At 43.3% G+C, this 27749-nt stretch overlaps 1 protein-coding gene across 12 annotated transcripts in view; it reads left to right on the top strand.

Moving 5' to 3' along the window:
• The window catches only part of Gigyf2 (GRB10 interacting GYF protein 2), a 125218-nt gene extending 104446 nt beyond the window's left edge, over positions 1 to 20772 (top strand). For 8 of the 12 annotated variants that reach the window (XM_016002736.3, XM_016002739.3, XM_042259777.2 and 5 more), the window contains 8 exons: positions 3359 to 3595; positions 6504 to 6626; positions 10759 to 10974; positions 11069 to 11274; positions 12365 to 12519; positions 13935 to 14149; positions 17848 to 17995; positions 20569 to 20772. In XM_016002736.3, the coding sequence (XP_015858222.3) occupies positions 3359 to 3595; positions 6504 to 6626; positions 10759 to 10974; positions 11069 to 11274; positions 12365 to 12519; positions 13935 to 14149; positions 17848 to 17995; positions 20569 to 20636 (1368 nt within the window). In that variant the 3' untranslated portion in view covers positions 20637 to 20772. Of the gene's footprint in view, positions 1 to 3358; positions 3596 to 6503; positions 6627 to 10758; positions 10975 to 11068; positions 11275 to 12364; positions 12520 to 13934; positions 14157 to 17844; positions 17996 to 20568 lie in introns of all 12 variants that reach the window. The other 4 variants (XR_013043957.1, XM_042259773.2, XR_013043955.1 and 1 more) reach the window with 4 other exon arrangements.
• Positions 20773 to 27749: the final 6977 nt, after the last annotated feature.

Here is a 27749-nt window from a genome sequence, read left to right on the forward strand (position 1 = left end):
TTAAAGGTGTGTGCCACCACACCTGGCTCTGTTCCCAGTGTGGCCTTGAACTCAAGAGATCCAGATGAATCTCTGCCTCCCAAATGCTAGGATTAAAGGCATGTGCTACCATTGCCTGACTTCTACCTTAATATAGTGGCTGGCTTTTCCTCAGATCTCCAGATAAGTTTTATTGGGGTGCACAAATATCACCATATACAACTACCCCCTTTGTCCCAGAAATCACACTTTTACTGTCTCTCGTACTTATACTCTGTGAAATCAGGTAATACCTTCAGGAGAAAAGTTGCAGATTTGCAGATACTTTGGGTCTTTGTTTTGTAGTGCTGGGGATTAAGTCCTGGTGTACTAGGAAGTGCTTTCCTACTGAGCTAAGTCTTTGACCACTGATAGACTCTTGTTTCACTTCAGTGTTCTGTTTGTTACTACTATTATTGTTGTATTATTAGTTGGTTCTTTCATTTGTTTTTTGATGCCTTAAATTTTGTTCATTGCTTTTAAGTTACAGACTTTGGGGCAGTCATGGTATTCTACCACTGGGGGAAACCACCCCTCCCCCCAAAGCATTCCATTCTAGTATTAAAGATTGTTTTAGAATAGTTTTTAGAATAGACTTTCAGATAACTTGGGAAAGTAGAAAGTATATATATATATATATCCTACATATAGTTTCCTCTGTTATTAATATTTTACATTAGTATGATACACTAGTTACAATTATAAGGCCATTTAATTATAAAAACTCCATTGTTTATTCAGATTGCCTAAGTTTTCTAAACATCCTTTTCTGCTACAGGATTACGTTCTTACTAATCACATTACATTTAGCTGCCATGCTTCCTTATGTCCTTGGCTATGACAGTTTCTCATACTTAAATTTTTGAAAGATGTTTAAATTAAAACAGAATTATCACTTTTCCTCCTTCCAGCCCCTCCCTCCTTTGAACCTCTCCATGCCCCCCACATACACACAAGTATATATGTACATGAATGCACAAATATGTATGTATGTGTATGATACAGCGTGCTGAGTCTTGTATTGTTGTTTGTGTATATATACACATACATGGTTTCAAGGCTGACCACTTGCATTGGACAAGCAGTAAGGAGGCTCATCCCTGGGAGAGGCTAATTCTCCTTCTAGCAATCGTTAATTGCCTATAGTTCTTTGTCTATGGGTGGGACCACTTAAAATTTCCTCCCTTCCATATTAATATGTCCCTTGATATTACCATTATTCCTGTCTTGTTTTCGAGGCCATTTCTAGGAGAGACTGTTTGACAGCACCTGTCCTGGGGTTCTGCTCTCACAGCTTGGCAGCCCCATCTTCTTCGATGTTCACTGTGCTTCAGATGAGAGAGCTGTACTGTAGATGTGTCCATTGGACCTGGCCTTCCCATGGTCTGTTGATCTCTGCATTGTGTCCAGATGTGGTTTCCTGGGATGGTCTCCACTTACTGTAAGGAGAGGTCTCTTTGATGAGGAATGGTAGCTACCCTTGTCTGTGGCTATAAGGAGAAGATTTAAAATTTGTAGTAAGAAATTACGCTGGTCTAGCAAAGTGGTTATAGTAGGTTCTTTTCTAAGATCATGACCTCATTAGCCCCTGGAATTGGGCTGGGTTTCCAGTACCAGACATAATTTCTCCCTGTTAAGTAAGCTGGTTAACCCTGCCATTTCTAATGCAGTATAAAGCCTTTTTTTCCCCTTCCTTTTCAGGGTTGGGAGGTGGTGAGGTTTTGAGGCAAGGTGTCTGTCACTGTGTAGTCTAGTCTGGCCTGGAACTTGAGATCTGTTTGACTCAGCCTCCCAAGTGCTTGGATTACAGGTGTGTGCCACCATACCCAGCAAATATTAATAGAAGAATTTAGGAAATGGTTCAATCTCCAGCAGCTCACAGAATCTGTGGGTGATGAAGTAGATGCCAAAGTTAGTATACTTTAAAGTACAAACACTGAAATAGCCGCCTTAAAGTGGCTCAAACAATACGTGTCAGGCTTACCTCACATGCCAAGGAGATCTGACTGTAATATCTTTAGCCTTAGCCTTAACTCAGTGATGCTGTCAGGATTCACATCATTTGCATACCTTTCTATACTAGCTCTTGGAGGGTTGATTTCTGCTTTTGGATTCTTTACCTCAGCTTGTGACTCTTGTATAACCTTGTCCAATGAAGGAGTGACTTTTCTCTATTATTTTTTTCTTTGTTTGTTTAGAAAGGGTGTCTTTCAGGCTGGAGAGATTGTTCAGTGGTTAAGAGCACTGACTGCTCTTCCAGAGGTCCTGAATTCAATTCCCAGCAACTACATGGTGTCTCGCAACCACTCGTAATGAGATCTGGTGCCCTCTTCTGGACTGCAAGGACACATGCAGGCAGAACACTGTATACATAATTTTTTTTTAAAAAAGAAACTGTAGAAAGGGTGTCTTTCATAGAATTCTCCAAGCAGATGTCTCCTAGTCCTAAATAAATCATGACTGTTCCTAGTTACATTTGGAAGCTTTAAAACAAACATTTTAAGTCTCTTGAGGTGCAATGCAGTATTATTTGCAAGAAAGATGGCTGAAAAGAATGGTTGCTTGTTTGGTTGAAACAGGTTTTATTTGTAGCAGATTTAGGAACATGTCCTTCTTGATGGGGAGGAGGGTGGTTAATATGAATGAGGAGGAGTCTTTGAAAGAAAGGATAGAGAGGAAATCTACCTCTCGGAGGTTCACAGCCAACCTCAGCTTAGGACAGAGTGTTATTGGACAAGATAGAGCATTGCTGGTGTGGCGTACCAACTGCAAAATTGAGGGCACGCTGAGCGCTGAGCGGTGAACCAGAGGACACAGTGAGCCGACAGAAGTGGATGCAGGGAAGGGGGGTAGTAGAAGGTAGAGGATGAATTAGAGAGGGGCTTTTCAAAAGACCCTAGGGCCTGTGGGTCTACAGTGGAATTTAGTGAGTTTGAGGAGTCACTTTGGTTCCAGGCCTGGATGAGTCTCGTTACAACTATTGTTCTTGCCAGATCTTACTGGCTTCTTGTGAAGCACCCTGGAAAGTGTGCTCAGCCCGTAGTACTGAAATGACATTTCCAGGAGACTTGGTTGCAGCAGGTGGTAAGCTCCTTTTGAGATCAGCACTTTGACCACAGACCTAAGTGACAGTTCTACAATCTGTGCAAGTTGGATCCTGGAGCACACTAGGCCTCTGTGATCCCTGTAAAACCTGCTTCTCCCTAATGTCATCCTAAGCAGGGCTTTGGCTTTGTCATTTCTGTATACTGTCATGATTGAAGCCTTAACAGCAGAATGGATTATCCCCTCTACAATTCATAAAGAATTATTTTTCTCTTTAATTTTTCCTTCTGGGAAGGAAGAGGAGGCTGCCAAATGGGCCCGGGAAGAGGAGGAAGCCCAGCGTCGGCTGGAGGAGAACCGGCTGCGCATGGAGGAGGAGGCAGCCAGACTTCGGCACGAGGAGGAGGAACGAAAACGGAAGGAGCTGGAGCTGCAGCGGCAGAAGGAGCTGATGCGCCAGAGGCAGCAGCAGCAGGAGGCTCTCCGCAGGTTACAGCAGCAGCAGCAGCAGCAGCAGCTTGCGCAGATGAAGGTAGCATCCTAGACACGTGGGCAGCCACTCGTGTTAAATAGTGTGTTGGCTGTCTGGTTCATCGAGTCGGTGCGTGTGCGTGTGTAATTGTTGAAACGAAAGGCACACACATGATAGGACACGAGGGCCACAGGCACAAAGAGGTCAGTCGGCTTGGTGTTTTTGAGTGGGCTTCCATGATAGTTGAAGTGCCGCCTCTACAGTTTCAGCCCCGCTGACAGGAAGATCAAAGAGAAGAAAGTGCTGCCCGGCCTGCGAGGGCAGCAGGCCTGAGAGCGCCTGCTCTGAGTGGGACCCACAACACAGCACTCAAGCACGGGAGCCTTACTAACAATTGGGTGAAGACAGGCCAAAGATGCAGGCACAAACCTTGAATCCCAGAACTCGGGTGACAGAGGCAGACAGACCTCTTGAGTTAGGTCATCATGTTTACATAGCAAGTTCTAGGCTAGCTAGGGCTTCACAACCCACTCCCCTCTTAAAGTGTGTGGAGGTGGAAGATTCAAAATACTGTTTGAAGTTGAAAATTAATACTGAGAGTCTACTAAAAAGGGTGTGGTGGTGGTGAGGACGAAAGAACTACTTTGATACAGTTGGCAAGCCTGAATCTGTTGTTTGCCCAGATCTGAAGATCGCAGGTAGAAGCTGGGATGTGGCAGAGCATGGGATAAGGACTGCCTATGGAATCAAGTAGATGGAAAGGTTAAGAGGAGCTTGGTAGGATGCTCTACAAGCTTCATGTTGAACCAGAAGTTAAGTTTAGTCTCGGGCTGGAGAGATGGCTCAGTGGCTAAGTTTAGTCTCCTTTGTCTTCAAGGAATTCCCAGGCTAAGATGTGGAGGGGACTTGGGATCCAGTGTAGAGCAGAGAAGAGGAGGTGCCATTAGTAAGACAGTAGTTCTCAGGGATGTCACCTGGATCTGTAAGACATGTAAGCTTGGGTTTAAATAAACTCTTCAAAGGACTCTGATATTGGTAAAATAGGAGTCACCATCCCTCCTGGCTACTTCCTGAGATAAGTCAGCTTCCAAACAGTCCTTATGGGGATAGAAAGAACTTTCAAGTTGAACAGTTTGTTTTGCGGATGAGATTTATGAGAGAGGCATTGCAGTGAGCAAGGCTTGAAGGTTAGAGACACTCCAGAATCTGAAGTGGAAATATTGAAAGCTGGAGAGATGGCTTGGGGGCTAAGAGTGCTTGCTAGCTACTTTTCCAGAGGATTCCCATTGACCACATTACATGGCTCCCAGGCATCTATTAACTCCAGCTCCAGAGAATCCTGTGCCTTTTGTCCGGCCTCTGCTAGTGCCTGTACTCACGTGCACACAACCCACACATAACCACACACATATACATAATTTAAAGATATATCTATAAAAAATTTATTTTTATTTTATGTACATTGGTGTTTTGCCTTTATATATGTCTATGTAAGGATGTCAGATCTCCTGGAACAGGAGGTATAGACAGATGTGTGCTGCCATGTGGGTGCTGGGAATTGAACCCAGGTCCTCTGAAAAAGCACCTAGTAAGCCATCTCTTCAGCCTTCTAAGATAAATCTTTAAAAAGTAAATTTAAAAGCTTGTCCAGACTATGAGGAATGAGATGAGTATGGACAGGGTCCCTAATGTCCTTACTGGATATACTCTGTAAAGGATTAGAACTTAAGGTTTGTAGAACATGGAATAGCACTCTGGGGTTTGCGGGAGAGCTAAATGGAAGATGAACTTGAAGGAAACACAACTGTGGTTAGGCAGATGAGCAGTCAGACAAGGGACAGAAGTCCTAACTGAAGCCTGTTTGGTTTGGAAGATTGAGAAGGAAGAGTTGGCAATACCATTAATTACTGTGCTTCGGTTCTTAGGTACCATACCAACAAGTATTTCCATATGTCATATCACTTCTTCAGAGTGTTTTCTCACAAAGCTTAGATATTGATAACCTGTATTTTACTGAAAAAGAAGAATGTTCAGAAGCTGAGTCTCTTGTTGAGCCAACCAAGAGTTGGTAGCAGAGCCATGTAAAGTTTATCCAAAGACCTGTAAAAGGATTTGAAATTATAATTTAATTAATTTAAAAAGAAGAGCAAAGAATTCTCTTTAGAAAATCAGGCTTTGAAAACTCAGGTTTTCAGGACCACATGTTTTTATTCTATTTTGCTCATTAATGTAAAGGATAGATAAAGTAGATTGTTGATTCCCGCCCCCCCCCCAGCCCCCCCAAACCAACTTAATTTTCATGACTAGAGCTAGGACTAGGGCTACATAGTAACCTGGTTGTTAGCAGGACACAGGATGAAGACTGCCTGGCCCCTTCATTCACTGTCTACCTCCACTTAGAAATTCCCGGCTTTAATTCACTCACTAGGTCCTTACATCATGTCCTTTGTGGCCTTTATGGATTTTAAAAATCATGTTGTTTCGGTTTTGGTTTTTTTGAGACATGGTCTCTCTGTATAGCCTTGTCTGTCCTAGAACACTGTAGACCAGGCTGGCCTCGAACTCACAGAGATCCGCCTGCCTCTGCCTCCCGAGTGCTGGGATTAAAGTTGTGCACCACCACCGCCCAGCAGATTAAAAATCTGAAACTATATTTAGTCACTCCTTGTTACTCCTTTTGATTTTGACTCTGTATTACTAGTTGTGTCGATGCTTGATGTAACAGATTTCCACCCAAATGGGAGAGCTAACATTATACACGTGTGTATTTTTAGTTGTTTTAAAATAAACATAGGCTGGGAGAAATGAGCAGAAGAAGCAAGCCAACTGAGAGAATAGTGTAGAAAGAGAATTTTTAAATGAATATTGTAAAGGTGAGGAAAAATGGAGGCTCTGACCATAAATGTTGTTGTTATTCCTTGTTTGCTGACACTTCCCCATTCTGTCATGTGTTTGGTGTTGTTTTTAGCTTCCCTCTTCTTCAACGTGGGGTCAGCAGTCTAATACAACCGCGTGTCAGTCCCAGGCCACACTGTCGTTGGCTGAGATCCAGAAGCTGGAAGAAGAACGAGAGCGGCAGCTCCGAGAAGAGGTGAACGGGAAGAGCAGCCTGGTTCAGTACTCCAGGCAGCTCAGTGTGCACTGCGGGCTGATGGCTCTTGATGATGGGTACTGTCAGGAGTGCTGTGTGCCTGAATTTGACCCATTGTACTAAACCCTGCAGGCTGTGATTTGGACCCTTTGCTATAAATGAAGGATTTAATAGGAATAACAATTAAGATTGGGTGACATAATTGTTTTCTGGAACTTTCTACTGTAGCTTTTCAGCTTTTATTTAATTCGTAAATAAAAGTATTAGCCTTACACCTGTGTACATACAGACAGCACTAATAAACTCAGTGAGTTGTTTACGAGAGAGAGAGAGAGAGAGAGAGAGACAGAGAGAGAGAGACAGAGAGAGAGAGACAGAGAGAGAGAGACAGAGACACGAGGTTGAGTGGGGAGGTGGCATCGTGGTGGTGGGAGGTAGATATTACCAAAGTACATTATATGTATCTATGACATTCTCAAAGAGGAATGAAAAATACTTTTTAAAAAATAGAGTTTGTTGAGAATTGTGCGTAAGTTTTGCCCACCCTGTCTTAATTCCTTTTTCTGTCTTCATGTTAAACCACCCTTGACAGAAATAACTTAATGGAGAAAAGGAAGTCAAAGCAGCAGGCCCTTAAGTAGCCGGTCACATTGCATCCACAGTCAGGAGATGGGGTGTGCACATGCTGAAGCTCAGGTCCTTCAGTCCTTGTACAGCCTTGGTCCTAGTTAGGGAGTGGTGCTGCCAGTGTAATCGAGATAATCTCCCACAGCCCAGAGACTGATGTCAGTTTGGTACTAGATCATGTCAGGTTGACAATTAACACTAACCATCACACATCCACTTGTGAATTTGTCATTTTGAATGCAGGACACATTCTTCTGTAAAGGATATTGGGTCTTCTGACTAGCCCAGAAAAACTTGTAATATGACAAAAATAACAACTCTACTTTTAACTCGATATCATGAAGTTCATTAGAGGACAGGAAGGGTACAGCATAGTGGGAAGAAGTTGGAGAGGATAGTTTTTGATAGAGAGAAGATGATTGATTCACAAGGGAGGGCTGCTATTAGTTGTCTTGTTGATTGATTGATTCAACACCTTTTTACTCATTCATAGTCTGGAAGTGCAGCCGGGTATAAAACTGATGAAATGCTCTGCCCTCTAGCTAAGACGAGATGGGCCACAGAAATCAAGTAAACTAAATGGTGCTTTAGAGGGTGGCAAGTGTCAGAGAAAGAGACTTGCTAGCAGGAAGGAAAGGGGAGCGGGCATGGGAGTTGTGGGTGGGCAGGGATGGAACTGGAGATTGCCCAGGCTTCAATAGTGCGCCCTGTGAAGGCCTTTAGATGGATGAGGTGGTGTGGCCGTCCTGAAGAAGGAACAGGCTTTAGGTGGCCAGCACTTGAGGCAGAATAGTGTGTGTGTGTGTGTGTGTGTGTGTGTGTGTGTGTGTGTGTGTGTGTGTGTACACGTACACGTACAGTGTGTACTCTCTCCATCATCTGTCTATAATTATATACATATTTGGAGTCGACATCGTCTAGTAGGTTAAAGCATTTCTCTACCTTAAAATTACTTTCTCACTTTAGTGTAAAACCAAAAGATTAAACTTTGTTCCTGGGATCACCTTTCTCCAAAAGGTTATCAAATAGGTGTCTCAGAGCAGAGTATTGGAATGATTTTAGTCTCTGTTCAGTGAAAAGTGACGGTGAACAAGAATCAAGAGTGCCTCTAGGCCCTGTGCGTACTAAGAAGGCATCCTGTGGCTGAGCTACAGCCCAGCCGGACTCTTTGCCCCCGCCCCGCTTCCCAAAAGTTAGCATCTCACTTGGTTCGTTTGATTCATGTTCTTGGAGCCTTTTATTCTCCCTGTACCTCACAGACCATGAACCGCTGTTCTTTGCTTGTTGGTCTTATGGAGAAACCCAAGATAATGTTACTTGTTTTGTCTTTCCTGGAGTGCCCTGCCTGGGACTCTAACCTGTTCAGTTTGGACATGCTCAGTGTTGTGCAGCTCTTGATCTTTTTTTCTGCAGTTCCTGTCAATTCCATGATTGCCCTAGATAGATGCTGATTTCTCCTCTTTCCATCTTTCTTTGTATCATTATGGGTGGACACATTTCCTCAGTTTTCTCTTTTAGTTCTTCTGTTGAATTTTAGCTTATACCATCTTGTTTTAAATTTCTGAGTTCTTTGGGCTTTGTAGTATATAGCCTTCTATTCTTATTTTAGTGATTGCACCATTAACTCTCTAGGGCAATGGTTCTCAACCTTCCTAACGTTTCGACCCTTTAGCACAGATTCTTGTGTTGTGGTGCTCCTCGAACCATAACATTATTTTCGTTGCTACTTTATAACTATAGTTTTGCTACTGTTCTGGATTGTGATGTAAATACCTGATGTGCAGGCTGTCTGATATGCAACCCTGTGAAAAGGTTGTTTGTATCAAACCACCAACCCTCAAGGCGGTTGAGAACTGCTGCTGTAGGGTTATTATTTGCTGATAGCTTAAAACAAAACTAAACAAAAAACAGTTCAGAGCTAGAGAGATGGCTCAACAGTTAAGAGTGCTTGCTGATCTTGTAGAGGCCCCAGGTTCAGTTCCCAGCACCCACATGGAAGCTCATAACCATCTGTAACTCCAGTTCCAGGGGATCCAGTCCCCTTCAGGTACACATACATACATGCAGGAAAAATATTCACACATGTTAATTAAATTTTTAGAAGACAATTCCTAGTTGAGCAATGGTGATGCATGCCTTTAATCCTAGCACTCTGGAGGCAGAGACAGGCAGATCTCTTGAGTTTGAGACAGCCTGGTCTATGGAGTGAGTTCCAGGACAGGCAAGGCTATACAAAGAAATCCTATTTTTTCCGTGTGTGTGTGTGTGTGTGTGTGTGTGTGTGTGTGTGTGTGTGTGTGTTTAATTTTTTTCTTTTATTTTATGTATTTATTTTGGTGCCTGGCTTTTATCTCGGAAGCGTATTTAGCAATTCTGGGCTATTTGTTAAGGTCTCAAAAGCTCATCAAAGGCTCTACTCTAGGTGCCCCTTTGGTGCCAGTGGTTATTCTCTGGGCTGTTTTGTTGTGGAGTGTGCCTCTCACCTGTTGGTGTTCACTCAGTATTCCCTGCTGATCAGCTTACTGTAGAACAGTCTATTCATCTGTGTTGGTCTTTCCAGGTGGAAAACTTGTTTTCTGCTTGGATGAAAGACAGTTCAACTGAACAGGGCAAAGGAGGCAGTTCAGGGTCTAAGTGGCTCTGTTTATAGCCAGCCTTCCTGAGATGCATGTAAGCACCTCCGGTTCCTGAGCTTCCTTCACTTAGTTTTTCAGTTGTGCTACTCTGGTAACTAATAATCTGCTTTCCAGATTATTAATCTTTATATCCAGATATTTATTTTTGTTTGTGTACATATGCACAGAAAGATCAAAGGACACCATCAGATCAGGTGCTTTGTTTGCTTTTTTGGTTTTTATTTTGCTTTTGGAGATAGAGATCTCACAGCCTGCAACTCACCAAGTAGGCTGGACTCTCCACCTCTGCAGTGCTGAGATTGTGGGTGTCTGCCACCTTGGCTTTCTCACATGGGCTTCAGGGACTGCACTCAGCATCCTCAGGTTTGCAGAACAAACGCCTCACCGGCTTAGCTCTCTTCCCTAGCCCTACTTTCTGTGTTTAAAAGTCATGTCTGGCTTGTTGTCCTTTACTGGTCTATGCTTTTAAAGAAGTGTGTGTAGCTGAGCATGTGTGACCACCTGCAGTCTCTGTCCTGGGAAGCTGTGGAGGGAGGTCTTGAGTTTTAGACCTAATTAGGCTCTGTATAGTGAAACCCCATGTCAGAGCCACACACAAATAAACCCACAATAAGTTGATCCTTTCATTTTGGTGTTACTTTGGGAAGTAAACATTTCATTTCTGTGCTTAACCAAAAAGACTTCATCATTTGTATGAAGTAATTCTGTGTTTAGTCTCTTGATTTCCCCCTCAGTACCACTTACAATTTCTACCTTAATTTAGCCAAAAGAATTAACCCCATTGGGTTTCATTTAGCTGTTGTGTATTATATCCTGATGCTTGTAACTAATGAAAAACAAATCCTGAGTTGGCTGTCCTTATCCAACAGCAAAGGCGCCAGCAGAGGGAATTGATGAAAGCTCTCCAGCAGCAGCAGCAACAGCAGCAGCAGCAGAAGCTCTCAGGTTGGGGGAATGTCAGCAAACCTCCAGGTACCACCAAGTCTCTTCTGGAGATCCAGCAGGAAGAGGCCAGGCAGATGCAGCAGCAGCAACAACAGCAGCACCAGCAGCAGCAACAGACAAACAGAGCCCGGAACAGCACAGTGAGTTCCTGTTCCTGAATGCCGTCATGGGCGCTGCTTTTTAAACTGTCTTTTTAATGTTATTAACCAAAGTCTTTTTTTGTCTTTTTGACAGCATTCCAACCTGCACACCAGCATTGGGAATTCTGTATGGGGCTCTATAAACACGGGTCCTCCTAACCAGTGGGCGTCTGATCTAGTCAGTAGTATCTGGAGTAATGCAGACACTAAAAACTCCAACATGGGGTTTTGGGATGATGCAGTGAAAGAGGTGGGACCTAGAAATTCAACAAATAAAAATAAAAACAACGCCAGTCTCAGGTAGGGCTCGTACTGACTGCACCTGTGTACCTTGATTGGTGGGGGGTGAGGGCAGTGGAAGGGATGTTAGATACAGTGTTTGTTTATAGTTCCATCTGTGCCCAAGCATGTGAGTCACACTTGTGACGGTTGCTCTCTACCCAGTGAAGCATACTTGATTACTCCTTGGGCTTGTCCTACTGCTGAGCACTTAACCCCTTGCCTGCTCCATGGTGACTGCCTGATAATCATAAGAATAGAATATTTTTGTTGTTAACGTTTCTCCAATGTTTTCTCTAGGTAACTTAGAGTTTTTTGTTAATTTGTATTTTTAAACTATATTTATACTAGAATGAGCATTCCAAAAAACCTTCTGTAATGGCCTTAAACTTCCTATATAACCAATTAGCTCTATTTCATCTTCTTCTTTCTTTCCTCAGTAGCCAGTGTTGTTGAATGAGCATGGGTTTGTTGTTACATTCATGAACTCAGATCCCAGCACTACCACTTCGTAGCTGTGTGACCTTGGCCACAGAGAACCTCTTTTGGGCCTCAGTTCCCTCATCGGTAAAATGAAGATAATAACTTCATGAGTGTAGTTGTAAGGAGTAAACAAGTACACCTGAAATAGTAAATATGTGCCTGGCATATAGTAAGTACTTAATAAATGGTAGTGTGGTCAGAGTCTTTCTGGTTGAAGACTTAAAGAAAGGAAACACATTCGCCTATTGAGCTTCTTTGCCAGGCACTGTTCTGTTCCAGGCCTTTCTGAGATTGTCTTCATTCCTTACTCTAATCCAAAGAAGTGTCGGCACCATTTTGCATATGAGGAAACTGAGGCTTAGTAAATTGAACAGCTTACCTAAGAACATGTAGGAAGAATTTCATCATTTTCTCTAAAGAGAAGTCCTATAAACTAGGATGTTAGCTGAGGCTAGTTTTTAAGGAAGTGTCCATCAAAACACTTGAATTTTTTTTTTCTTGTATAGAACTAAGAATTGGCTTACTGGACAGCTGTCTGGTGTTGCCGAGACAGTATTTATGGTATTGTAGTATAATCACATAGTAACAGTTTCTGGGAATATAATATCGCCCTATTGTTTTGCTTTAGTAAATCTGTAGGTGTGTCTAACCGGCAGAATAAGAAAGTAGAAGAAGAAGAAAAGTTGCTGAAGCTCTTTCAGGGAGTAAATAAAGCCCAAGATGGATTTACCCAGTGGTGTGAACAGATGCTTCATGCCCTTAATACGGCAAATAACTTGGATGGTAAGAATTGGGGAGGGAATCCCAGCATGTGGATTGACAGAGCAGGACCTACAAAGAGGTTGGCAGGTTGGAACAGTGAGCCAAAATATAGAAGATGAAATCTACGGGGGCCAAGTCCCACACCTTCCATTAAAAACTTGACTCCCATAGTATTACTTACGAAAAACGTCCTGTAAAACTGCTCAAATAGATTATGAGCAGTTCCAAAAATTAAATGCCAGCTCAGGCTGCCTTAATGATGTACGGGACAAAGGAAGTCATAGTTTTTCATTACCTTTTTATGGAAAACATTTTCCAGCTACGTTATCATGTCTAAGAAAAAGTTAAATGTCGTAGTCAGGAGCAAGGTTAGCCTGGCCAGCAGAGTAGTAAAGCCAAATGACATTGTTCCCTTCCTGCTTTGGGAGGTGACAGAAATTGTGATAGAGTAAGTACACCTGCTTTGTATGGGCTGAGACTGCAGAAGGAAAGGTTTCAGCACAATTTCAGAAAAGCATGCTTGTAACAAGCCGTTTACAGAGAGCTAGCTCCTTAGATGGAAGTGAATCAATCCCCTTCTCCCCCTCACTAGCCAGCAGTGGCTGTTGGTCATACTGTAGAAGGGATTGCCTTAGCTGATAGGCCAGGGTGATCGCTGGCCTAACGCCAGCAGTCAAGCCCTGCACAGTCAAGAACTGGCAGGCTCCTTTGCAGCATTGAAACGTTAGCCAAGAGTCGGAAGGCCTTCAGAGGAAGTAGACGTCATAGTAGTCACGGCTGCCATCCATTAAGCACCTACCATGTGCTGGGCACTAGCTGGGCTAGCACAGTGTTATCCCAGTTACTCATTTTTTTTTTTTCAGTAAATTTTGAAGATGCCTTTACAAGGTAGGTGGTATTATCCCCATTTTATAAATTAGGAAACAGAGGCTCAGAAGGTTAAGTAATTCATCAAGGTCACACAGCCAGCAAGCTTCAGAATCGAATTTTAAACCCATGCCTGTCTAACTCTGGTGTTTGTGCCTTTTTTCCCCCCTGAGGCCACACAATTTGCATTTTCCACTTGATGCTCTCTAAAACACATAATACCCTAATTACAAGTTCCAGATGATATATCTGTATCTTTAATAACTGTCATGGTAGCTGGTGTCTATCATAGCACTTAATAGATTGAATTAAAGGGAAGAAGGAACTTGAGTGAAGCTCGGCCTATGGCGTGTCTGTCTGACACTGCTGTACAGGAGGAGTTCAGCACTGTGATGAGCCTTTTTCGTCTGCGTTGGGCAGATTCGAGTGTCTGCCACAGAAGCTGCACAGCTTCCACGTTTCTGTTGACGCCTGTGTTAGTGTGGGGACAGACAAACTTGAGGTCTGTTCTTTGTACGCGTGTTGATTTCATTGTTGCTGTCTTAGGTCCTCTCCCTCTTGTGTTGCAGTTCCCACGTTTGTTTCTTTCTTGAAAGAAGTGGAATCTCCTTATGAAGTCCACGACTACATCAGGGCCTATTTAGGAGATACTTCTGAGGCCAAGGAGTTTGCCAAGCAGTTCCTTGAGCGCCGTGCCAAACAGAAAGCCAACCAACAGCGTCAGCAACAGCAGCAGCAGCAACAGCAGCAGCAGCAGCAGCAGCAACAGCAGCAGCAGCAGCAGGTATAAAGTGACATAGTGTGTGAGGAACATGTGAATAGGAATGCCTATAAATGTTGAGTAGCCAGAGAAATGAAAAGGAATATTTCATTTTTATGCATCTGTGACCAAAACTTTTCAGAATTTGTGTGGTCTTCATCTTTTCAAAGTGCTTGTCTGTAAATGTTTCAGACAGAGTGTTCAAGGTATCCTGGTCTGTTTTCCTGATTCATATATATGTTTTATTCAGACTGCAGATCCCAGCATGACCCATAAATCTGTTTTTAAAACTTGGCATCTCCTGTATTCCACAGTGTTTCTCTCTGAGACATTTCACATGCTGTTGATGACAGGCATTTCACATGCCGCTGAGGGGGTGTGAAGATGAGTTGTCATTTGCTCTTTGTTGCAGCTCTGGTCTATAACAGTACGCTGCCACCCTTTAATGCAGTTCCTCAGGCTGCAGTCACCCCCAACCATAAAACTATTTTTGTTACTACTTCACAACTGTAATTTTGCTTCTGCTATGACTCGTAATGTAAATATCTGAGAGGCAACTCCAGTGAAAGGGTCGCTTGACAGCCCCCCCAAAGGGGTCGTGACCCACAGGTTGAGAACCAGGTTTGAGTGACTAGGAAATTGAGGATACAATCATCACCTCTCCTGATGATGCTATGTTGAGTTTTGTGAGCCTCTCATTTACAGCATCTAGTGAGTTCATAATTTTGTCTTCAGATTTATGTCATTGTCACTTGTACAGAACTCACCTGCGCGTCTTCTCCCCGAGATGTGCAGTCTTCTGTGCTCAGGAGCATCTGATGGCACCTGAGCACTGCAGTAGTGAAATCACTCTCAAGAAACACAAAGATGACTAACCAGAGAAAACACCTGTGAACCAAAGTAGGAAGGTGGATGATCCCTTGTCCCTCTTTAGTTGAAAGCATGTGCCTTGGGTGTTAAAGATTGTTTTACCTCTCTGAGCATATGTGTGCTCAGAATGACCATAAAAAACAAAACAAAACAAAAACACACTTAATAATTCATTGAAATTTACAAATATAGGGTCTTTGAGGACTGATAGTTAACATTTTCTGAAAGACAAGTTGGCAGTGTTCATAAAGAGTATTTTTATGAATCCTTATATATTCTACTAGAGATGATAACTGTTATAGACCACTTCTGGAGATGTGGAAGATACATTGTAGCATCAAGTATTTGAGGTCTAACTCTGTAGAGCAGAGGTAAATGAAGAGGGCATGGCAGGTGTCCATAGCAGAGCACAGTAGAGCAGATGTCTCGGGGCATTGCAGGAGCAGGTAGGTGAAGTAGTGTGGGAAACACTGCCCTGTGGGGTGGTCTCCTCTGGACTACAGCAGCAAGGAAATGCCCCCATCATATGTGCCCACGGACCTAGGCATGCTCTTCCACAGTGCTCTCTGTACTCCGTCCTCAGGGCTACCCCCGATCTTTGAACTGGCTTCTGAAGTAAGTTTCTCTAATAAAGGCAACAGTAAGAACAAAGGACTAGTGTATTGTTTTATACTCTAACCAGTTGGCAGAAGTGTGTAACGCAGCCTGGGAGGCCAGCTCCCAGAACTGCACCCAGGGTAGCCAAAAGAATGCGTCAGAATAGTAAAGGCTAAGGAAAAATTCTTATCTATCTGAAGGGTAAAGAAGGAAACACTCTTTCTGATGGTAAGTTTCTCTTTTACTTCATCTTAAAAAATCATCTCTGAAAATCTGTCTGCACATTCTTTACATACAGCTATATATCTCTTTACATCCATCTCTGTCCTACAGTCATATGTCTCTATATACAGTGTATCTCTTTTCCATGCAGCTCCATTTCCTTGTCTCCACACGATATTCTCCATACAGTTACATTCTCCTCATCTCGCTGCAGTTTTTCCTCCGTTCAGCTACATCTTTTTACACTTCTTTCTCATTTCTCCTTCAACATACATCTCTCAGCTCTGCATTCAGCTTCATCCTTTCACTGTGCATGCGCGCTCACGCACGCACCTCAGCAGCCAAACTCTGTAGACAATTATATGTTACATTTTCAGAGTCCAACCCATTTTCATAACACATAAGTCACACATGAGCCTAGGGAGGTTGTGTTGACAGGCGTGGTGAGTAAAGTAACATGTAGTTCTTGAGTGGTCAAAGTTCCCAGACAGAGAGTGGCATTGAAATCCAGGACTTAAGAGTAACAGTTGGTTAGCTGAACCTTGAGTGGTAGGGGTATGTGCAGAAAGAGAATTACTACAGGGAGTTACGTCTACCAAAGCTGCTTCTTGTCTGACCTTGATTCAGCAATAAACACCTGGGAACTTGTCTTTGTGTATTCTCTGCAGGGGCAGCTAGTATGTTTGAATTTGTTCTGAAGTCTAAAATTAGCTGTCTTTGTGACTGAGAATACTGTTACTTTCCTATGTCAGTTATGAAAAATATCCTAGTATTTCTATTCATCAAAATTATACAGCTTAAGCAGAAATCATCTTCCTGACCATCCATAGCTACAAGTGTGACCAATAGATGGAATATCTACATGAGCTAAACACACAAGCAGTAGGGAACACCCATAGCAGTTTTTAGGAAAGAAGTGTAGTGGCACATGAGAAAAACTACAGACAGAAGCAACCAGTCATTTACAGTCAGTGACACCATGGCTCTGCCATGTGGGGCTCTCCATCAGAGAGTTATTTGTCTGGTGGGTTGACCTGTTTAATACTAGTTGTCACCTGCTGTATACTCCTACAGCCTCTGGTAAAGCCATTGCAACCAGCAGCTCTCAGCAAGTATAGAGGCAATATTTTGGTAACAAATCCCTTCTGGGATTGCTAGTATGAATAACGTGCATGACGTTAGCCTTTAGTGGTACACTGCCAGCTGATTCTCACCTTGTTCTGACCTGTATACTAAAGAACAAAGATACTTTGTGCTGTGAGACAGTCAGGTGCATGTATTGTCATCATGTTGAGGCCTGTTGAGGTCAGATGCTGTGTATTACATTTCTTAATGGCTGACACAGACACTGCATCTGCTAGAAAACTTAGGACAACCATTCTTGTATAGCTTGAGTGAAATCCTGGGGTTCCTAGAGAGGGACTTTGTAGAGATAGCAGGCATCAAGTGGAGTGTTGAAATGAGGACTTACAGTAGTAGTTCAGTGGCTGTCTCTCGGTTTCTGTATTGCCTGTATTGGTTTGGGCTTTTTTTTTTTTTTTTCTTGAGATTTATTTTTAAAATAACTTTAAATTATGGATTCCTGTGTGTCGATGAGTATGTGCACATGAATGCAGGTCAAAGCATGAGATACCCCTGGAGCTATAGTTACAGGCAGTTGTAAGCTGTCTGATGTGGCCAGGAATCAGTCTCAGGTCCTTTACAGGAACAGTGTGCACTCTGAACCTGGCTTTGTTTGCGCGCGCGCACACACACACACACACACACACACACACACACACACACACACACACACACGCACGCATATGTACCGTGATGGACAGGTGGAAGTAAGAAGTGCTTTGAAAGTTGGTTCTGTTTCCACCAGGTTCTGGGGATGAACTCAGGCCATCAGACTTTTGTGGCGAGCATTTTTGCCCTGTGAGCTGTCTCACCCTTGATAAGGCAAAGGCAAGCCAGCCATTCTCTTAGAGCAGTCCACATCCATACGTACTGTATAATTGTAATTGTGCTGTTTGTTTCTTGTGTCACAGGACTCTGTTTGGGGCATGAACCATAGTACACTCCATTCGGTATTTCAGACCAATCAAAGCAACAACCAACAATCCAGTTTTGAGGCTGTTCAAAGTGGCAAAAAGAAGAAAAAGCAGAAGATGGTTCGAGCAGATCCCAGTTTATTAGGTGAGAAAAGGCCTAGAGTCTCAGCCTGGGTGGGAGGAAGGTTTGGTGATGCCAGTAACCAGATAGACCACTGCAGTCTTTCAGGTAAAGATTGATTTTACTTACTGGCCTTCAGAGAAGTAGCCAGGAACTGTTTCCTGGGCACGTAGGTACAGGAGATGTGCCTCCTGGGCTGGGACACGCGAGTAACAGTGTTCCGGTCCTTGGGACGTGAAAGCATGGCTCCGCATGTCGTAAGCCAGCGATGGCGACAACGGGTGCTGGTCGAGAGGTGCCACGCTGCTGTGTACGGGGGCAGCCGCGCTGCTTTGTTGCGTCCACTTCTGGGTACTAGGTGACTGCACCGTTGGGACACCTGGGTCTCCTGGCCAGCGAGCTGTGGCCCTGGGCCTCCTCTGCTCTTCTGTGGACACCTCCTTCTCTGCTACTGAGGGCTGTTGTCCTTACACAGCAGACTCCCAAAATTAGGGCTTTAAAAGACTAGTGGGAGCGGCGGGGGGGAGATGGTATTTCTTAAATAATGAATATAAGTTGCTGTGTTTCTTAAATTGGCCTAACAAACCCCACAAGTAGTGGTGAAAATGAAGTTATTTTCTATTTTTGAGTATGAAGTTAATATACTTGGCTGTCATAGAGCCCTTCTTTAGAATGTTAATATCAAACATGGGTTGAAAAGTGTAAAATTCTGACAAATAGGTGAACAGGTTTCTAACTGTAGCTCTGGCTAAGAAACCCTTGGGATTTAGCTTACAGGATGAGAGGTTGCTCTACAGATGTGGCCCAGCTGTGCATGTTTGTCCTCTGCAGCATGCTTTTGGTCTTCTGCCATAGACCCCATAGACAGGGACTTACTCATCCCTCAGTACGGTCATGGGGATAGGTAGGTCCTCTTAGAGCTTAAAGGCTCCATTGTCCTGACGGGAGGAAGACCAGCGCTGAAGGACAAGGGACCTCTCAGTGAAGTGCTGGGGGACTCACTTGGATGAGCAGGCTTTCATGTGAGAATCACTGCCTACTCAAGCCTCTTTCTAGGAATTGCTGTGTTTACTCATTTTCTTGGATTATTTTTCAATGTATATATTCCCTGTAAAGTTACAGATTGAGAAAATTTTCCCATGCACGCACTGGAAAAATAGAATCCATTAAAGGAGCAGATTGAAGGGGAACTTTAATTCTGAAACACACCAACAGAGGGAGCCACAGGCTCGTTTCACTTCCCAGTGTCCTTTACCCTGGTCATGCTGATTTGAAGGGTTTCCAAGTGGCCAGTGCAAACCGTTTGGGGTGATAAAATACACCCTGCAGTGTTCTTCTCCCAGTCAGCCTTCCCTTTCCTCCAGAGAGTGTCATAATCCTAAAGAAGCCATACAAGGAGAATTCTAGACTTAGTAGAAAGTGGTCTGTGGAGCAGCAGAGGGGGTGAACCCCCTTTCTGTTCATGGCACCCACAAGCTGTTGTTTCTGTGAAGTGGGGAGTCTGAGTTTATACCTGATTGAGCTTTTAAACCAGTTAAGTTAGACCATGTCTTCTAAAAAGCCTCCCCTGGTAATCAGGACATTATAACATCACATAAGCTTCATTTCTCCACAGGTTTCTTTTCCTGTCTTGATTGAAATTAGTTGATTTTAAAATTACATTTCTTCTTTTGCATGGAGCTCATTGTTTCTATCTCATTTCATTTGTTCTTGACATGAAATCAGACAAACCTGCTTCAGAATAGAGTTAATAGCTCACTTCATAGACTGTTGGTCTTTAGGTTTTTACACTTACCAAATCAAACCTTTACCTCAAAGACATGAACACTAAGCCTTTCAGTGTTTCCAGGGGAAAAGGCCTTGCCAGGTGGGTTGTGGGTACAGTTGCTGGTTGGGACTTTGGATGGGTTTGGTGTCCTTGCCTCTCCCTGTGCTCAGCCTTGTCAGGCAGCCACTGTCCCATAGCCTTCTTGGTTAGTAAGCAGTCTTGTTTATTTTTTCAAATCTTATTTTTGAGTCTGTTAATTAAGCTGTTTTATTATGTAAGGCATTTTTGTTTGTTATTGGAGCATTTCAAATGTGTATTTATTTGAAAATTTGAACCCTGAAGTACAAAACTGGAGGTGTGGAAACCCACCCAGCACCAAGAATCTTGTAGGAGCAGAGGGCGTCGCCTGTTTGCTTTTGGTTTTCAAACAGCAGCTGAAACAGTTGAGGATTCATCTAGGGCAGAGGAACTGGGACGCTTTCTGGGAGTCACTCACTCCCAAGAGGCCTGCTCACTACAGTTTTTATCAGCTTGTGATTGTGGATTCTACTGGAAAAGATCCTTCGTGTGACCTAATGGAAGCATTAGGTCTTCCAGCGTCGCGGTGTTTGTGAATACTGTCAGTGATGCTTCTCCTCAGTGGATTCTGTTCCAGTCTGATCAGAGACCTCTTTCTCCAGAGGTCTACTTGCTTACCTTCCTTTCTTCTGTCTTTCTTCAGTGCCCAGTTCAGTGTCAATCTTAAGCAGAGGAGACTTGAATTCCAGCCAGCGGCTCGATGATGACCACTTGGCAGAGCAATCACTCATAAACTTCCTTTTTCTTGTAGGGTTTTCCGTCAATGCATCATCAGAGCGACTCAACATGGGTGAGATTGAGACTCTGGATGACTACTGATGATGTACTGATGCTGAGTACCTGCCGCTGTGCCAGCCTTCCCTCCTGCCTAATGACCATGGATTCTTCTCGTTGGACACAACATGCATTCACCATTTGCTCTCTGTCACTCTGCAACAAATCACAGAACCAATCATCTCAGGCTTTTTTTTTCTAGCCCTTCGTGTCCAAGATTATTTTAAATCACTGTTGGTGAGCATCTCAGACTGTCCCTAAGTGGACCAGACCCTTTGTCTTGGGGGTGGCAGTTGGGATTGCTCACCAGCAGGGCTGATATCGGCAGCACACATTGACTGTGCGTTGATTTCATCTACTGTCTCCTGAAAGTGTGTTGCAATCTGCCAAGAGCAGGCTCCTTTCTCTGGTCACTCTTTTTGTTTGTTTTGTTCTTTCTCCCCACCTCCCCCCTCCTCCCCAGTACAGGCAAAGGGTCTAAACTGGCGTAGTCATGAAGAGAGTTATGGTTAATTGACATTGGCCAGCAACAAATGCTCCCCTGGACAGGGACTCCACTATAGCCAGAGCCAGGCAGAACCCTGTCTAGAGGTTGCATGGCCATTGCTAACTTCAGGATTGCATCAGAGGCCCTGAGCGGGTGGATTGTAGATTGGCTTGTGTGATGTTGCACATCCTTCACTTGTTCTTTCTGGAGAAAGGATTCATGTTGTCTTCATTAGCTAGTGACTTTCCAAGCAAGCTGGGTTCTCCCCTGACATACTCCAGCCTTACTGGACAAAGGAAACCCTGTGGCCTGGGACAGGGACTTGTAATTTTCCTTTCATATAAAAACTGATTTTTCCCCCCATAAATATTTTTACTTCAAAGGACTAGGACCAGTTTGTTTTGGGCCCTTCTGTGAAAATTTGTCTCGTTTAAGAGGCATCTTTACCATATGTATGAATTTGTGTAACTTCAACTCGGATAGGGATAAACTTTTGCTTCTGATAAAAGCTGGGAATTTCATCTGTTCCTCAGAGCACTGTGTGTGCGTGTTTAGCCGTGGCCTTGAAAGGTTTTTTTTTTTTTTTTTTGTAAAGATTCTGGGCTGGCAACTTGTTTGCTTTTTCTGAAAAGAGAACATACAAAATCTGACCATCTTTAAGACCTTCATCCGTGGAAACCACTATGCAGGAGGATGCAGTGGGATGGAGGGTATGGGCAAGAACGGGAGGAAGAGGCCTGCTCCTACCCACTCACATCAAGTAGAAACGTACTCAAGCTCTATTTATAACTGATGGCCTCCACCAAACGCCTGTCGACCATCACCTGGGATGGTCAGGCCTACCTCGTGGAAGCTGTGGGCCTGCCGTGCCTGTGCGCGAGGTGCGGTGCTGAGCAGCTTGTAGGTGAAGTCCTTCCCTTTCTTCATCGGTGCCCGGAGAAGGCTGGAGTTGCTCTGAGAGCAAATTGGTTTTGGAGGGTTATATTTGCTTTCTATTTTTATTATTTTGGATTACCATTCTCCCTATCCCTTCTTGCCTCTCCCTCCTAAACATGTATAATAACTATACAGAGACTGCTACAAACTTGTAAATAGTTTTTGGATCAAATAGCATAAGGAGATGGGGGAACCATTAAAAAGTGAGGCTCCTATTCTCCTTTGCTTTGTAAATTCAGAAGAGGGGGGTGGGGAAGAGGGATAGTTAAAATGTTTACAAAACTTTAAGCTCCCTCGGAACTTTTGCCAGTGTGGAGGAAAATAAAAAAGAACTTAAATAAAATGTGGTTGTGCTCTGTCTCGTACTCACCTCCCTTGAGGCTGAGTTTAGCCTGAAACTCTTGCTCTTGGCGGCATAGACCAGCTGTAGACCCGCGGGCACTGGCAGTGGGAAGGCACTGGGGCCTCTCCCGGGGCTGGAGTGCTGACTGGCTCTGTGTTTGAGAAGGTAGAGGGCCAGAGGAATGTGGTAAGTCTTCCTTTGTGCTGAGCTGTGGACTGGACACTGCCTTTGAACCACAGACCCACAACATGTCCTTCCTTGAACTTGCCCACCTCTTCTAAATCAGACTCCGCTTTTTGTTCCAGCAAGATAAAAATAATTCTAAAAACAACATATGAGTAGAGTGGACATGTTAGGAGAACAAAGCTTTTTTTTTCCTTCCGTTTGCTCCCCAGTTAGTGAAGATTACCCTTTTTTTTTTTTTGGAGACATTTTTCATCTTTTGATTATGCTTTTTCATACTCTCTTTGCTCACTCTTACAATCACCACTCACCACCTTCTATAAAATTTTCCTTCGTTATTCCTTCAAGGGTTTTGGGGGTTGGTTGGGCAGTCAAGGAAGTGCTGGAGTTGGAACTCTGGGTATGGTGTATGTTAAGCTTACATTCTACCACTGGGTGACACACCCAGCCCCTCACTAGGTTTTAAAGTCCTCTGGTAATTCAGAGGATTTGGTCAGAACTCTTGCATATAACAACATCTTAACTCTAGAATTCAAAGAGGTACACTATTTGCATATAACCTACATACATCTTCCAGTATACTTTAAAATCATCCCTAGATGACTTGAAATGCCTCAGTTCATTTAAATGTTATGTAAGAAAACAATGACTTGAAAAGTATCTATTACATCTAATACTGGTGTGATTTCCCCTGAATATTTTCCATCCTCGGTGGGTTTAACCTGACAGAGCAGAGTCTTTGGGTACTGAGAACCAACAGTATGTGTTTTGGATAATGTTTTGTTTTGTGTGTGTGTTTATGTTTAAAGAAAACCAGTTTGATAGAGACTGTTCCCAAGGTAGCTCCTGTTCTGGTCACTGTTGCTCTATAGAAAAACGTCAACAAATTGTCTTGTAGCAGGTACCTCATTGTGAGTTAGGAAAGGGACCATTATGTAGTCTCATGACTGTTCAGATGTCAGTTGGGGCTGCTTGCTTTATGAAGGCTTAATGAGGTAGACCTTTTTGGACTGCCTCTCGAGTAGGTAACTGACAAGTTGGTGGCAGCAGGCTAGATCTCAGCTGATAATTGCAGAAACTGTTAACATTGGCTTTGGTGAGGGGGGGGGTGGACTTGGCAGGTGGGGGCCCAAGTCCTCCTGCCCTTTGGTTGCCTGTTGTGATACTGTGTTTGATTCCAGGGGCAGGAGCATGGCCTCTGTCCCACCTACCTTAATGGGAAGAGTGGTAGGACTACATTGCCAAAGATTAGTCATTTTGGTAAAGACTAGCATAAAGTGAGTTTATCCATCTCCATCAAGGACTGTTTTCATGTTAGGCTGGGGTGGAGTTTGTTTGTGCTTTAAATTTCTGCATCATGATACTTCTGTCTTTTTAATTTTTAAAACTGATGTATTTGTGTGCACATATACCTGCCACTGTACATGTGTGGAGGTCAGATAAGCAGGCACCTCAACTCAGCTGAGATATCTTGCCAGCCCCTAAATTTTTAGTGCAATCATTTTCTTTAAGTATGGTATGATTAATGCGTACACGTAACACATACCACTGTTTAAAAATGGACATAGCGGTGATAAAATTGGTAATTTCTTTGTTTTTTTTGAGATGAACATTCTCGTGCAGTGAGATTGTGGAGTATAGCTTCCTCAGAAGAGCAGCTGGCATGAAGTGCCAGCAGATACAGCCATGCACATTCAACACAGAAATTACCCATCTTATTGATGAGTTTCTTAGGACCCCAGCGAAAGCCTAACTGGTGCTGGTTTTGGTGGCATTTGACTGGTTAGTTCCTGGTTTGCTTTTCTGTTGCTGTGTTAAAATCGAAACCAGCTTAAGGAGGAAAGGCTGTTTATCGTAAAGCTCCTGGTACAGTTACTCATTGAGGAAAGTTGGAAGGAACCTGGAGGTGGGAACTGAAGCAGAGACCATAGAGGATGCTGCTTGCTGGCTTGTCCATGGCTTGCTCAGCTACCTTCCTTAACATTATCCAGGACCACCAGTCCAGGCTTGGCACTGCCCACAGTAAGCCTTCATCAAGAAAGTGGCCCACATATAGACTTGCCTCCCAGCCAATGATGGAGGCATTTTTTCAATCACATTTCGTCTTCCCAGGTGACATATGCCTGTATCAAGGAAACAAAACTAACATGACCTACAGACCAGTTTATAATTGGCAGGCTTGAGTACATAGGTGAGGTACAGCATCTCAGGTGAGGGTAACCACTATTTCAGATGAAACAGCCTCCAAGGCAATGTAGCATGGCTTCTTCCAAAAGACTCGGTTTTAGCGTTAGCCTCTACTAGCCATTTCTTCTTGCCTTGTCTCTGGGACTGCAGTACTCTCTTGGGATCCTGGGTTACTATCAGAGACCCTTAAAGCAGCCAGATGTGTAATACTCATTTTCAGATGTTTGATTCCCTAGGAACGGTGATCATATACAGCTTCTTTTTATGTTCTAAAGAAAGCCTAAAGCCTGCTCAGTGGGAATTTCAGCTGTAAGTTTGTCAGAGAAATGAGTTTCCCCTGCAGGGAAGTCTTATCTCCAAGGCAGTGTGGTATGACTTTCAGAAGGCTCCATGTTAGCATTAGCCTCATTATTGACCATTCTTCCAGTCTTGTCTCTGAAACTCAGTGTCCTCACCTGTCAGATTGTTTGGGGACAGGGTACTGGCTCAGGTCTTCTGGGGAACTTGAAACAGAACCAGACCTGTTGGGAACCCCTGCAAGCCTTACAACTGGTAGGGAGAGATCCTGCGAAGTGAAGAGTAAAACTTGAGTCAGTATCATCTTTAAAGGCACTAGGTCAAAACTTTGAGACCCTGTGATTTATTCTTACACATTTAAGCATAGTCAAACTTTGGGGAAAGGTTTCTATGTGACAATTCACAACAGAGCTGTAAGCATCACTGTGTAAGAACTCCCTAGCAAAGTAGCAAAGCACCTGTGACCTTTGCAATAAGAATGAGTTCTATTGGCTGATAAACAGAACTCAGGGCTAGGGCCTAAAGAGGAAGGATTTGTCATAGGATAGATTCTATTGGTAGAGGATCCAAAGTTCATGGGACCTCTTTCAAAGGGATGGGTTCTAGTCACAGGGACAAAGCTCAGGATTAGGGCCTACATACCCAGGATTTGGGGACTCAGGAAGGCTGGTTCCATAGTAGCAAAAAGATCACCAGGTTGTTGGAGAACATTTACTTCAGCCTTCAGGGTAAAAAGGCATCATTTACTTCTCTTGAAGAAGATAAAAAGCTGTTGTGTTCAGCAATGCTGGGTTTTCTAATGCTTTCTGTGAGCTATCCCTCCCACCGAGTCCTGGGTCCCAGTGAGCAGGCCCCATGGCCAGCTGCTCCGGAACTTCCCTTCAGCTCTAGCCTCCCATAGTGAATGAGTGTGTAAGCCCCCAGGGAAGGGGCTGTGGCCCTTGGTTCTTTGATAATGCATGCCAAGCCACTCTTTATAGTTTCACTGAAGGGGACTCTTAGTATTCTATTACTGTGAAGAGATATGATGACCAATTTTTATAAAAGAAAACATCAATTGGGGCTGGCTTAGAGTTTCAGATGTTTAGTCCATTATCAGTATGGCAGGGAGCATGGCAGCATGCAGGCTGTAAACGGAGTATTCCCATCCTGTGAGCTGCTTCCAAATTACCACACTGAGGTTTATATTAAAAATGTTCAGTCGATAGCTCAAGCTTGTTACTAGCTAACTCTTACATTTAAATGAACCCATATCAATCTATGCATTGCCACATGGCTCATGGCTTTGCCTGTCCTCTAACATGTCTTGCTTCCTAGGTAGCTGGCTCAAATCTCTCCCAATTCTGCCCTCTTTCCCATCATTCTCAGTTTGACTTTCCCGCCTAACTTCCTCCCTGGCTACCAGCCTGTCAGGTTTCTATTAACCAATAAATAATACATATTCACAGTATACAGAAGGATTATTCCACAGCATTTCCCTTTTTGTCTTAATTAAAAAAGGAAGGTTTTAACTATCATAGTAAGATTATAATAACAGCAAAAGCAGTTATTAAGAATTACACTTATGACGAGTCGTGGTGGTGCACACCTTTAATCCCAGCTCAGGAGGCAGAGGCAGGTGGATCTCTGTGAGTTGGAGGCCAGCCTGGTCTACAGAGCAAGTTTCAGGACAGGCTCCAAAACTATACAGAAAAACCCTGTCTCAAAAATAAATAAATAAGCCGGGCAGTGGTGGCGCACGCCTTTAATCCCAGCACTCGGGAGGCAGAGCCAGGCGGATCGCTGTGAGTTCGAGGCCAGCCTGGGCTACCAAGTAAGCTCCAGGAAAAGCGCAAAACTACGCAGAGAAACCCTGTCTCGAAAAACCAAAATAATAATAATAATAATAATAATAATAAATTACAATATCCAGTTCATCTGTATTTGACAGAATTAGAGAAAATACTCAATTATCCTATCTTGGTGAGTCTCAAGTTTCACATCTAATTTTCCTTTTATCATAACTAAGAAAAATTATGACTATCTAGTTTTAAACTCCATCAAAGATTGCATAAAGGTGAAGTGTTAATGACAGGGACAAATCACTGCCTAGACAGTCATTCATAGTGCTTTTGTAATGTTGGGGCATCCAACTCTGGCCTACAGGCTTAGCATATCTGACAGGTTTTCTGTGAAGCAGGGAATTCTGAAGGACTGTCCTATCTTGTCTTGGCAAAGTTCAGCAGTCAACTTTGTGTCCCTGCTGGTCCAGTTTGGACAGTAACTGTCAGCAATTGAGGCCAAGGGCAGTTTTTTTGCCCAGTGACTAGCTTTTGCCATAAAGAAAACAACTTCATATGGAGTTTCTTTGATGCCCATCATCTTCTCTGAAGTGTGTTGATGCTGTCAGGAGCAGATGTGTATCGCTGTCATGAAAAGTTACTAAAACATTTTAAATGCCATATTCTGTAGGTCTTTGAAGTGTTTGATGACCATCTATCTAAATAGTCTGTTTATGGCTTTGAAAACATACCTAACATGACTATAAATTTGACTATTATAGATGACTAGCTACTAATCTGTATTTCTTAACTATACATTACATTTTAAAATGAGCTGCATAAATACAATACTCTAAACAAGAGTAGAAATATATATACAGTATAACAAAATTAACTAAATTTGTACCAATAAACCAAAATCCATACCAATGTAAAATATTTAAGATTAATAATTGTTTTTTGGA

This window comes from Peromyscus maniculatus, chromosome 13 (genome assembly GCF_049852395.1).
Source record: "Peromyscus maniculatus bairdii isolate BWxNUB_F1_BW_parent chromosome 13, HU_Pman_BW_mat_3.1, whole genome shotgun sequence".
NCBI classification, from domain to species: domain Eukaryota; kingdom Metazoa; phylum Chordata; class Mammalia; order Rodentia; family Cricetidae; genus Peromyscus; species Peromyscus maniculatus.